The 13,831-nt window shown below is 43.4% G+C and overlaps 1 protein-coding gene across 1 annotated transcript in view; it reads right to left on the bottom strand.

Annotated features, from left to right (window-relative positions):
* The window catches only part of Anxa3 (annexin A3), a 52,584-nt gene that overhangs the window by 21,931 nt on the left and 16,822 nt on the right, over positions 1–13,831 (bottom strand). The window contains exons 3-6 of the mRNA NM_013470.2: positions 12,901–12,988; positions 11,102–11,196; positions 7,584–7,697; positions 3,546–3,636 (exon numbers count right to left, since the gene is read on the bottom strand). Coding sequence (NP_038498.2) covers positions 3,546–3,636; positions 7,584–7,697; positions 11,102–11,196; positions 12,901–12,988 — 388 coding nt within the window. The remainder of the gene's footprint in view (positions 1–3,545; positions 3,637–7,583; positions 7,698–11,101; positions 11,197–12,900; positions 12,989–13,831) is intronic.

Below are 13,831 nucleotides of genomic sequence, written 5' to 3'. Positions count from 1 at the left end.
TATATGCTATACTAGTATACAAATACACTAGTATACACTAGTATATACTAGTTGTAGTCCCTTTTGCATGACAAGTGGGGTGCAAACTGTGGTCACTTTTTACTTGTATTTTTATTTGTAAAGATTTATTTATTTTCTTTCATGTGTGTGAGTGTTTTGCCTGCATGCATGTAAATATACTTTGTACATGCCTGGGGCTGACAGCAGTCAGAAGAGGGATCAGGCCTCTATGGAAGTGAAGTTACATTTTTCTGATCCACCATGTGGGTGCTGAGGACTGAGCCTGGGTCCCCTGTAAGAGCTGCAAATTCTCTCAAACTCTGAGGCATTTCTCCGGCTTTGATATTTATTCTTACTAGTTTGTAGTGTTGGGGATTGAGGCCGGGTCCTGAGCACAGTTCCTGTCCTGCCCACAATTTAACTTTTCTGTTCTGTTCCTTTGGAGTGGTAATTCCCTTGCTGGTAATACACATCTGGATGGAGGCAACACCAGGTGTTAATAGTAATCCCATCTATGCCCTTTCAATAACGTCATCTGTCCACGTGGATAACCATCTTTAAATCAATAGAAGACAATTACAGAAAGCGATAGATCACAGCACAGCAAAAATATCCTCAGCACAATTTAATGACTCTCTTTAATGAAATCGATCATTCTTCAAGAAATTAAGACAAATAAAAGACATCAGAGATATAAATTATTTATCTCAATGGTGATAATTTATGCCTACCAGTCTTAATATTGTTGTCCCACCCTACACTCTATTTAGAGAAGGAATTTTAATCTAAAAACAAGTCAAAAGTGTTTGGTAATTTTAGAATTATCTAGATAAGACTAAATATTCATGCCACGCAGTCTTCTCTGGCTTCCTTCTTCACCACATATTTTGCAGGAAGCTGGACTATTAAAAATTGAAAATGCATATAGTAGAAGGACAGGATTCCTGCCTAACACACACATATATGCAAACATGCCAACACATGCATGTATGCAATCATGTCAATGAAACTCATTAAGATGTGCAACCAATATGTACCAATAATTATAGCAAAGAGGAAATAGGCAGAAATGATTCCAAATGATTGACAAGTGCCTTGTGCATTTTGAAGCATATCAGGGTAAAGGAATGAGGTTGGTGTTGCAATAGGAAGGAGCCTGAACCAGGACTTAGGAGTTCATGATCCCTGATTTGGCATTCTTTCACACACAGCAGTAACCTTAGAATCCTGGGAAAAGCTTAGTTCCCAGTTGTTTATTTAGACTATTGTGTCACTGCATAAATGGGACGGCTTTTATGAAGGCCAAATTGATGGCCTCCTTTGATAGACTCTTATGTATAGGTCACAATTTCACATTACAGTGGACATCTGTTTGTGCATGTTATAGCCCCTGTGTTGGGGTCTAAGGACAACTTTTGGAGTCAGTCCTCTTTTGCTACCACGTGGGTCCCTAGAATGTAAACCATATTTCTAGGCTTGAAGGAATGTGCCTTTACCCACTGAAGTCATCTTGCAAGTCCCAGAAGACTTGAATCAAATATTCTAAACACTCATTCTCTATCCACCTGTGCCTTTTTTGTTTTTGTTTTTGTTGTTGTTGTTGTTTTTTGTTATTGTTGTTTTTTCGAGACAGGGTTTCTCTGTGTAGCCCTGACTGTTCCTGGAACTCACTCTGTAGACCAGGCTGGCCTTGAACGCAGAAATCCGCCTGCCTCTGCCTCCCGAGTGCTAGGGGTTAAAGGCATGCGCCACCATTGCCCGGCTTTACCTGTGCCTTTTATTAACCAGTTTTCACATCTACTTCTTTCCTCTCCCGGCCCAGTGTTCTCCACTCACTGCCAGCTAGGAACGTACTAGAAAAGAAGTGCATGTGACCTCCTGTCTTTGCTGTATATTCCACCCTGAGAGGCAGCCGTGGCCTCTGCAGCAAGCTCCTTACCAAAACGATAGAGGTGCCAGCTCCAGATAAGCAAACTCCTTCTCCTTAGAATCCCAAGTGCTTCCTTAGAGTCCCTGGTGAACCAACACTGGGCAGGTAGTTTCCGCCTCCTGAGCTTACAGTTCCAAATAACCCTAACTTCTGTGCCATTGAGTTCTTAATTTTGGAAATAGTTGGTGTATTATCATCTATCTTCCATTTCTGTTCTTTTTCTATTTTCCAAAATTATTGATGCAGTTATCTCTATTAAACTCTCTCTGTTAAAATGCCTAGTATCGTTTTGTATTGTTTGTGGTTTTTCTGACTGGTCCCTAATTCATACATCAGTAACAAATTAGTCACCTATTATTTAGGTATCTATCATTTAATGAGAATTTCTAAAAATAACCTTTCTTATACCCATCTGGGGCCCAGGATTCCCATTTCCGTGGGTTTTCACAGCACAAGTAGACCTCCTGGAAATGCAAATTTAGAAAACATGGCACTGTCGAGGTCCTTAGAGAACTTTTTGGGTGTTGTGTAATTCAGAATTGAGTTGATACTTAGTCCTTGGTTCTTGGGACAAACCCTTGGACTCCAATCTCTCTCTGTCTGATATTTGAGTCCCTTATTCACAGTATTCTTCTGAGTTTTTCTAACAAGATGACCAAGAATAGAAAGCAGTAAGATTAGACAGACCAGCCCTGAGGTTAGAGAGTTAAGCTTTGAGTCCTGTGACATAGTCATACCAACCTCCGAGGACAGGCTATGAGATGAGCTCAATCACACGAATAGTGACTCAATCAATCAATCAATCGTATCTCAGTGACAAAACCTGATTAGAAACAGAGGCTACTGACATTCAAGTGAACATGGTGACATGCGATCGCTCATTAATGTACCATTGGGGTAGAAGCTTCAGGTTGGAGCTCTCAGACGCCCTGATCCCTGCACCCCCCACCTCTGTGTGTTGTCATTTGGCTGTCCACGAGTCACTTCCTTTATAACAAAACTGTCATTGGGAGTACTGTACTTTCGTGACTTCTGTTAGCCATCTACTGAGCTACTGAGCCTGAGTGTGCAGTGAGGATCCTGAGTTACAGGCAATTGGTTAGAGGTATAGGAGGCCTGGGAATATCTGTGCTCATGTCTGAGCCTGAAGTGTAGTGGCTGAGGGTCACCTATGAGTTCATACCACCCCTGAGCATGGTCTGAATTACATAGTGAGGACGTTCTAATTTTTTACACAGCTAACAGACATCAGCTCTAAAATGGCTTACCAAACTTCCCACACCCAAAATCATGAATCTGAGTGGTTTTTAACTTATGATAGAAGTGCACAATGATTTGAAACTCTGATATTGATGAGAATGGCTGATTCAATTAAGTGAATGTTGAGGGCAGAGCCCTCTGAATCAAGGGTGCTATAAAGGCAAGATAGCAACACCATTGTTATGTGGCAGATCACATTCTAACTTGCCCTGAACATGCACAGTTCATTGTAGGATGCATCTTTCTTTCCCTACTTCCTGCCCTCATAAGATGCTCATGATAGGCAAGATGCTAGGAGAAACAACTTGGCTCACACACGTGATCAGTGGTAAAGGATAGAAGAAAACAAGGTTACCTGTATAATAGGCCTGCGAGATTTCCTTCATCTGCCTGCTTGACCTGGTTGTTAGGATTTCAATCAGGGCATCTTCATCTGTGCCAGTTCCCTAACAAAGGAAAAAGAAATCTTATCTTTAGGGCACTTAAAAAATTAATTTCATGCTTTTCAGGCTTAATATCTCATTTTGTACAGATGAAAGAACAGCTCTAAGTAAATCAGTGTAGGACCTCATATTGCTCGACACTAGGTTTCTGATTTTCCGTGCATTTTAGTGTTAAAATAAAAAGTCATCTGGAGTAAACTGACATCAGGTTTTTAAAGAAACTACTCCATTCTACTGTGAAAGTAGTCAAAAATAATTCTAGGGAGGAAGAGTATAAGGGAAAATTGCCTATGTCATTAAAGATCGGAAGTGATGGTCTAAGAGGATTAGCCCAGGAAACTGATGTAGCACTCTGTTTAGAAAGGGCTCTGCAGCAATTTTGGATGCGTTCATCCTTGTACCCCTGGGCAGGGTTGGTCAGCAGCCTTCTCATACACAGAGGTTTTCAACTCTTCAGTAAATGTTGTCGTGGGACTTGCTGGCTTGGAGCCCAGCTACCTCTAAACCTCATTTATATCAAGGTCACTAACTCACCTTGTGAAGCTATTTGCAGTAGAACTTGATCAAATAAGGCCAATGAAACTTATAAACAGATTCAATTGTGGCTGGGATGCCTGCCACTGAACTCATCCATCCAACTAAATTCTAACCAATGGATATGTGCAGAATAATCATAGGCAGACACATTCTAGGCATGCCCTTATAGAGAGGCTGTAAAACCCTCTTTATCCTTTGTGCTTTTTAGATGACTCGCATTGTATTGGGGATTGGTTCTAATGCTTTGATTCAATCAGGAATCTGTGTGTCCAAATGCTAAAGGTCCTTGCCCCCAACTGGTTTTCTGACCGATCAATAAAGATGCCAGTGGCTAATGGCTAAACAAAAAAGATGGGACAGACCCCTTAGAGTTGAGTGGACACGGTGGGGTAGCCAGAATGGAAAGGGGGGTAGAAGAGGAGAGAGAGCCACTGAACCATGTGAGATTTCAGGTGAGGGGCCATTGGCCACTTCCTGATTTGGGCCTGAGGTAGCAGGAGAAAGTTTAGGAGTGACCAGACTGTGAGGTAGCCATGGCATTTTTAAAAATAAGCTAACATGTGTGTCTTTCATTCTTTGATCCAAAGATCGCTCCTGAGCAAGTATATATGTGTGATCTGCCAGGAGCCAAATCAGTGTAGAGACAAACTCACTGTACCAGTGCTGACAACTTTAGCTAAGATGGGAGAGCCTAAGACCAAAGGGTCCCTGTTAATGAGGCTATCACCATTCTCAGTCTGGTATCCTTACTGTGGATTTCTTCTTAACCAAAGAGAACATTTTCTAATACTCTGGGATGTCAGCATTTGTCTAGGCTCCGCCCCACAGTTACCTGGCAACAGGCAGGCGTGCCTGACTCATTGTTCACTCACTTCAGAAAACTCCCACAGAATCAAAGTTGAGAAAGAGGTTCAAATCTTAAAGGCTACCTGTCACTACCTGGGCCACCAGGTGCACATCTGCCTTCTAAGTGTGTGGGAGATGCTGCTTTGAAGAAGTGACAGGTGTGCTCTAGCTGGATGCTTGCGATTCCAACAGTTGGAGGCAGGAGGAGTATGAATTCAAGGCCACCTGGCCTACAAAGTGAGACCTTGCTTTGCTTTGTCTTGTTTGTTTGTTTGTTTGTTTGTGTGTGTGTGTGTGTGTTTTGTTTTTTAAGGGAGCTATCCCATTGTTACATTATTTGAATTGAAATAGGTGTGTCCAGGAAGAAGAGAATTGAGATACAAGCTCGGTGGCCCAAAAGATACAGAGTGTATGCTGAGATTCAAATTCTAAGTGTCACTCCTCCGATCATTCAGCATATCCAGCTGAACGAAGCACCAGAGTCCCCATGCTCCCAGAGTTCACAGGGTCAGGTTAGCGTATATGTGAGCCACCTTGCATTGAGATGACCCTCACTGAAAATGAGCAACCTGCTCCTATGCAAGAAGAGGAAGCTGCACAGAAGAAAAGGACATCCCAGAAAAAAAAATCCAAAAAAACCTCCTGTCACAGGGTAAACTCATCATAAACACAAAATTGTTAAAACGGCACAAAAAGACAATAACAGTAAAGTTGAGCATATGAATGTGTAATGTCTGCAGAGGAGGGGTCGAGATGGAACATCATGGATGAGGATTCCAAAACAAGGTCGCTCAGAATGCTCAGGAGACAGAGAAGAGGCCAGCGAAGCAAAGTCCAGTGAATGGGGATGGGAAGGGAGGGGTGTGATGCTCAGCTCTGTGTGTCAGCTTGGTCAGGCTACAGTCCCCGGTCATCCTGTCCGATGCTGACCTGTGTGTGAAGGTCCATTATGAATAGGTCCATTACCAACTGACTTTAAGTTAACTCTTTTGATACTCTGCACTCAATTTGTGCCTGTTTCATTCTCTTGAAAGGCCATAAGAGCAAAGGCCAGGCTTCTCTAATGAAGAGTATGTGCCTGTGGGCAGCAGCTTCAGAGACTGCTGGTGGCTCCTGTCTTCCCTGACCACCTGTCCTGCCGTTGTGTGATTATCACCCAGACCCACAAGGCATACCCAGCTCCTTACAGTAAATTTCTTAATATATATGTTCTGCCTAATAGCCCCATTTCTCTGGGGAATTATGGCTGGAAAATTTTAAAGAAAAAAAGCATAGACAGTCATGGACCACACTCTATTGGGTGATGAAGGTGATGAGGATTCGGGGGTTTAAGTGTTCACTGGAGATTTAGGGAGGTGAATCACATCACCTTCCTTGAAAACATCTTTATAAAGAACGAAGACCAAAGTGTGGACACTTTACCCTTTCTTAGAAATGGGAATAAAACACCCATGGAAGGAGTTGCAGAGACAAAATTTGGAGCTGTGACGAAATGATGGACCATCTAGTGATTGCCATATGCAGGGATCCATCCCATAATCAGCTTCCAAATGCTGACACCATTGCATACACTAGCAAGATTTTGCTGAAAGGACCCAGATATAGCTTTCTCTTGTGAGACTATGCCGGGGCCTAGCAAACACAGAAGTGGATGATCACAGTCAGCTATTGGATGGGTCACACGGCCCCCAATGGAGGAGCTAGAGAAATTACCCAAGGAGCTAAAGGGAACTGCAACCCTATAGGTGGAACAACAATATGAACTAACCAGTACCCGAGAGCTCTTGTCTTTAGCTGCATATGTATCAAAAGATGGCCTAGTCGGCCATCACTGCAAATAGAGGCCCATTGGACTTGCAAACTTTATATGCCCCAGTACAGGGGAACACCAGGGCCAAAAAGGGGGAGTGGGCGGGTATTGGATTGGGGGGTGGGTATTGGGGACCTTTGGGATAGCATTGAAAATGTAAACGAGGAAAATACCTAATAAAAAAAAGAAGAAGAAGAAGAAGAGAAAAAGAAAACATCTTTATAAAAGTAATTTTGGACATCCCAGAGAGAATAGTTCCAGAATGGGCAGAAATGGAGATGAAGGGACCTGCTTAGGGTACTGATTCAGTGCAACCAAAAGATGCGGGTGGCTGCCATAGAGCGGAAGCCAATGGGTAGAGATATCAGCTTGCATTCTGCAGTTCTCTGAGATGTGCTTGATCCAATAGACTATAGAGCAGAGTGTACAGATTTGGTGAAAGGTTTGGGGGTTCTGAAGGGTAAAAGAAAACAAGGGGTTGAAATTAATACAAGGTATAGGGCCTAAGTAATGGATGGATGATGGCATTTTCATTTAATCAAAGAAAGGAAAGAGAGACAGGGTAGTCCAAAAACAGAAAAACGTGACCATCCGTGCAGCCCAGGGACATCTGGGCTACCAGTTACACAGAGCTCCTCAGGATCGCCCCATCCTTTTAAGAGGACAATAAAAATGGCATCCGACCCCAGCAAATCTGAAGGGAGTGTCCCGAGAGGCCCCTAATTGACAGTGGAATCTGGGGACATGAAGAGCTTACCTTCATGGATTTCTTCAGTTGCTTCGCATCAAACAGGGCTGGTGCAGTAACAAGAGCCACCATGACGTGCTCGAAGTGGCCAGAGAGATCACCCTTCAAGTCATCTTTCAGCTCCTAAAATAAAAAACCGCAAGGAGGAAATCATGAAACTTCGTGTCTCTCTTCTCTTTCTCAGCAGCCGCCCAGGGAAAGAGAAACGCAAGGATAAAGATGAGATGAAAGGGCGTTCACCCACAGGGAATAGCGGGAATGCTGAGAATATCTCAGTGGATATTGATCTTCATTTTATGAAATTTCCACAGTGCCCCGCCTTACAGAGACCTCTGCAAAGCCCAAAGGAAGCTTTAGAAGTGGACCAGAATGCCATTCCTCCGAGGACCCTGCTCATTACACATTGTACACACATACCAAATCGTCACACCATACCTACAAATATGCACAATTAAAATAACAACTGATAAACAGACAAACAGAAGGAATGTAAATTGGTGCTCTCGATGCTTGGGTTGGGTAGGGGAGGAAGGGACAGGGTCTTGTTGTTAAAGTGCCTTGCATCTCAGAGACTCCACTGGCCTCCAGAGAGAAGGGAGGACAACAGCTGGTCAGTCTCTTTCAGTGGATCCTAGACATCCCAGGCAGGACCGTGTCCTTTGGGACTGTTTCCCACGCATTACATAGGAAGTCTACCTCTCTCACCTAATGGCAGGGACGTGGTTTCTATTTCCAATAATCAAAGAAGTTCTATGGAACTGTTTTATTTTCAGGCCTGGTAGAGAGGCTGGCACCTTTCTGGCAGTTCTGATGATACAGACGATCACCATCACCACCCACCAGGGACACAGTGCGTCATGAGATGGAGCCATGTATCACTCTCTGGGCTTGAACTGCAGCGGGTGGGGTTTTTTTTTTTTTTCATGTTTAAATGCAACATTCTGCTGCCACCTGTTCTCAACACAATGGCAAAGAAATCTTATTTTACATGCTCTCATTCTGTCACACAGTGAGAAATGGCTGTTTGCCCTTTGCCTCTACTAGTTCTTCCTCCACACTTTACAGTGCTCTAAAAAGCCAACGGACCGTCCATGTCACCTACATGTATGGGAGGGGTTCTGGCCCAGATGCTTGGCAATTCATTCATTTCAGTACATGCTTCAGGGTGCCTAATCAATGCTAGACATTTAAAGGTAGCTGTGATACAATGCTTATGCCTACGATGTTCAGCCTAATAAGAAAATTAAGGCATTAATAGATAAAGTACGATTTTATTGTACAGTATGTTGAGTGTGTGATACAGGAGTTTGAGTGCCTGAGGTACTGGAGAACACTCTCAGGGGTGATGTCTGAACTGACTCTGCTGCTACCTGCTGGCCCTCCCTCCTTCCTTCATGACCCACAGCATCCAAAATAATCTTTCTATCTTCTTTGTTGTGCTGGAGATGGAGCACAGAGCCCTAGAAATGTTAGCTAAGTACTCTGCCATTAAGCTAAATCTCCAGGCTCCCAAATGATCTTTCAGTGTTCAAAACTGGATGCTATTATTTCCCCTGCTTACACACTTCCAATGAGTCCCTACTGTAGAATAAAATCCAGCCTGTGCACGAGGCATAAAGCAGTGGTCCTCACCCTTGCTAAGGCTGAGACTCTTGAACACAGGTCCTCATCCTGTGGTGATCTCCAACCATAGAATTGCTTCACCGCTACGTCATAACTGTAATGTTACTACAGTTATGAATTGTGATGTAAATATTTTGGAGTTGGAGGTTTGCCTAAGGGGTCACGACCCACAGGTTGAGAACTGCTAACACAGCGCTCAAGCTCAGCCCTGTAACATGCATGCATCTGTAGTCGCAGCACTGGGAGAGATGCTGAGTTAGGAGGATCATTTGAATAGGGGAGCTCAAAAGCAGATTGGCAATATGGCAAAATCCCATGCCAAAACCCACAGATAAAAATGTTAGTAGTCAGGCACTGTGATGCACCCGTGTATATTATTTCTAGCTGCTTGGGAGCCTAGGGTGAGACAATCATTTGAGCTAGGCTGAGAAACATGGTGGCACCTGAAATATTTTCTAAAAAGCTCTAGCATTACACAGCCACACACATGCTCTGTCACATCAATGCCACACTCCGGCTATATCGGGGTTCTGTCTCCCCCACACTTCCAGCTGCCTGCTCCCAGGACCCTTACATTTGTTCTCCCCACTGCTTGCCCTGTGCATCTGCAGATGGAGCAGGTCAGACACAACATTGACTCTTCTAGCAGCCCGTCAGGCAGCAGCACCCTGCTGACATCACCCCCTCACCATGGTCAGAGAGTCCCCATCACCGGTTACCTTCCACCACATCACCCCACTTTCATGCTCCACTTGCAGTGACTGAACTTATTATATTTCTGATAGGAGGCTAGGCTAGCCCCACAGGTGATGGGAGGAACTGCCTCTCTTACCAGCGAATCTCCAGTCTCCAGCAGAGAACACTATTCAACAAAGAGATGACAAACATTGTGTGTCAATGACAGTCTTGTTCGTGTGTAGCTATTTTTGTATATGTATGTAGCTATTTTCTGACACTTAATGGGTTTTCTTATGTTGGGTTTTCTGTGCCTATATTTACATAACTATTTTAGCATTAAAAGGGAAGCTAAAGGCTGCTTTTCTCAGATAGCTGGCAGATCATTCTTTGTTGGGAGGACTGTCCTTCATATCACATGATACTTAACAGTATCTTCAACCTCTACACACTGGAAGTCAGGATCACCCTCTACCCACAGTCTGACTTGAGGTAATCAAAGTGTCTCTCTTGAGACTAGGGGCATGTCTCAGTTGGTAGAGTACCTGTCTAGCATTCACAAAGACCTGAGTTCGTTCCTCAGTACCATATAATGCAAGCCTAGTGACTCCTGGCTATAATCCCCACACTTAGAGGTTGAACACAGGGGGGCGTTCAAAATCACCTTCAGTCACTTTGTGAGTTCTAGGCCAGTCTGTGCTACATGAGACCCTGTCTCAGAAAAAGAAAAGGTTAGTCTCCCTTTGTGTCAAGTGTGCTCTGGGGAGGGGACTCAGTGATGGCTTGGAGCCATTGCTCTAGCGCAGTGGTTCTCAACCTTCCTAATGCTGCGATCCTTTAAGACAGTTCCTCATGTCGTGGTGACCCCCAACTATAAAATTATATCATTGCTCTTTATAACTGCAATTTTACTATTGTTATGCACCATAATGTAAATATCTGATATGCAGCCCCTATGGATGGGTCATTTAACCTCAACAGGGTGGTGACCCTGCTGTAAACTACTGCTCTAAGTCACCATTCTTCATTCCACAGTGAAGAAGCAGAAGCCCCAAACCATTGAGGTGGTGAAAGCCAAAACCTGAACTAAGAGTCCTGGCTCTTGAGCAGATGCACAGGGCAACTCTACCACACTCAGGGTAAAGCCAAAGATCTGTGAGTGGTGCTCAGGGGTGGAACCGGAGCACAGCGTGACTGTCTCTGTGGCCCTCTGTGTTCATGGATGGTACCTGTTCATACGCTGCTTGGTACTGCTTGACAATCAGCTGTCGCTGCGCGTTCGACCGCTCCGTCAGAATGTTGATGAGGGTTTTCTCGTCAGTCCCTAAATGAGAACAAAGTTATTTTATGAGCCAAGGATTCTCCTTATCTGTTTCAAACAACAGATTCAGGGGGCCAAAACAAGTTCAGTCAGGAAAGCTTTTTAAGTTTTAAGTTTCCAGCTTCTTGCTGGGTTAGAATCTGAGTGTTTGCAGTTTGTTTGTTTGTTTGATTGGTTTGTTTGTTTGTTTGTTTGTTTTTTGAAAAGGAAGTTTATTTAGGTGATTTGAGGGCTGGAAAAATAAAACCCAGTCAAGTCAATCCATGTCTACTCTTTCCTATGCAGACGGAAAGGAACATGAAGAACTGTGCTGAGACAATTAAATGTTCATTAGAGATCAAATAGGTGGATATCTCTAAGTGCTCCTCCCATATGTCAACCCCTTGTAGACTGATGATCAAGTAAACAGGAAAAAAGCAGGACTTCTAAACCTGGGAGGGAAATGCAGAAGGGCTTTATGACTTTACGATTAAAATGGTACAGTAGATGTGAATCCTAGGGAAAATATTACTAAGCTTGTTTTTGTTAATGTTAAAACTGGGTGATAGTGTTAAAATGTTAGCATGATACTTTCCTGTGGCAGGGGTAGGGTGGGGGAGGGGAGATGCAAACATTGTCCAGGAGATGGACTAAGCGGAGGAGGATGTTTCTGTGGCTTGAGATTTTACTTAGAAAAGTTTATCTCCAGGCCCAAGAGTACTACTAATTTTGATAATCACGCCAGAGAGCGATTTGGCAAAATTTCTAGTTTAAAAATAAGAATTCTGGCCATCTCCACCCAGAACTCACAACTCCTGTCCTGTCCTAGAGAAATACTAGCAACTGTGCACAGTGAAGTCTAAGCGGGAGCATTCACCAAGGACTTTTGCACTGTAATAGAAAAGAGTTATAGGCAATTTGAATGTTTCATCAACATTTCCAGTTTATGATATAATATACAATAGACTACTGTGAAGTTAAAATTAATGACCCAGAGCCAAACTTATCAACATGAATAAATCTCAAAAACATTACGTTAAGAGGTAAAAACAGGGGCTGGTGAGATGGCTCAGGGGGTAAGAGCACCCGACTGCTCTTCCAAAGGTCCGAAGTTCAAATCCCAGCAACCACATGATGGCTCACAACCACCTGTAACAGAGATCTGATGCCCTCTTCTGGTGCGTCTGAAGACAGCTACAGTGTACTTACATATAATAAATAAATAAATAAATAAATAAATAAATAAATAAATAAATAAATCTTAAAAAAAAAAAAAAGAGGTAAAAACAGTCGGTCAAAGAACGGATGGTGCACTTCTCTGGTTTTACCGGTTGAAACTATAGAAACTAGTACGTACTTAGGCATGTAGCTGTGGTACTGGAAGTGTAAAGTCTAATTTAGAAAGATGATTTTCTCTAGGTAATGGGGTGAAATAGAACCTGGGAAGACTGTTCTGGACCGAATCCATCATGGTTTGTGATCATGATGGTGATAAGCAGTTGAAGGAGCTGTTGTGGTGCTGGTAGGATTTAATCGAGCAAACATTACAAATGCTTTATGTACTGAGAGACTCAGCTCTCATGCTCTTCTTCATTGCTTCACACTTTAAAATATCCCCTGACAACTTCTCTAATTCAGGATCCAAATTGGGCCAACCGGCTTTTTAGACAGGAACTTTCCTGGCTGGTCTTACCAGCCATACAGGAGGAGCTGAAAAGCTCCACTCACCAAGTCCTCTGATCGCTTTCCGGATAGCTTCGGCATCCACCGACGGGCTAAAGCCTGGATAATCTTTTATGGTTCCTCGAGGTCCAACCTAGAAGGAAAGTTCTGCTAGTTCAAAGCCACATTTTTATTTATACTAGAGTTACGTATAGACTAAATGTGTATCTCACATGGTCATTGATGAAATTGTATAAAGGCGTTTATGTTTTTTTTTTTTTTTAATTCCACTGCCTTCTGTCGACTCTGTGTGTGACTAAATGAGGGCTCACTGAACCAGGCTTGCATACAGCCCACAGGCAGCATGCTCAGAGGATCCTGTCTGAGCTCAGTGCACTGGCACAGTTCCAGAAAGGATCCCTGAGGCTCTGAATTTGCATACTAAATACCTGGAGCAAAAGCTTTTTAAGTTGTTAGGAGCACAGAGCAGAACTTCCAAGCCCTCTGGAAAAGCAGCAAGTGCTCTTAACTGCTGAGCCATCTTCCCAGTCCAGTAGGGCATAAGCATGGGCGAGACCTGTGGCAGCCCGGGTTCTTGCTGTTCCTGGCATAGTGCAAGATCTCCCATCCCTAGACATACTTGTACTACACGTAGAAAGAGGCCCCCAAGGTGGGACAAACTGCACATATAAAACATTGTTCCTCTAGGGCAATGAGCTGTTTCAACATCAGAGACTCTGAAGACTGCAGGATTTAAAGTTCCTACATATAGATATAAAATATAAGAAAACTTAAATTCTCTTCATCCACCGTATTCCCCAGTGAGGCTTCTGAGTAAGCTGCCAATCACATCTCACATTGAGGATGTGAGCAGCTGTGGACTGGAGATGCTGGGATGTGTAAACTGATGTTGACCACTGTGCTTGGGGAACCCTACTCTAAAGAATTAATAAACAAAAATGCTATCAAGACTGTTGTCTTTTATGTTCTGCTTGAT

This window comes from Mus musculus, chromosome 5, assembly GCF_000001635.26.
Source record: "Mus musculus strain C57BL/6J chromosome 5, GRCm38.p6 C57BL/6J".
Taxonomy (NCBI): Eukaryota; Metazoa; Chordata; class Mammalia; order Rodentia; family Muridae; genus Mus; species Mus musculus.
The sequence above is the reverse complement of the archived record's forward strand: the minus strand, read 5'-3'. Positions and strand labels throughout refer to the sequence as shown.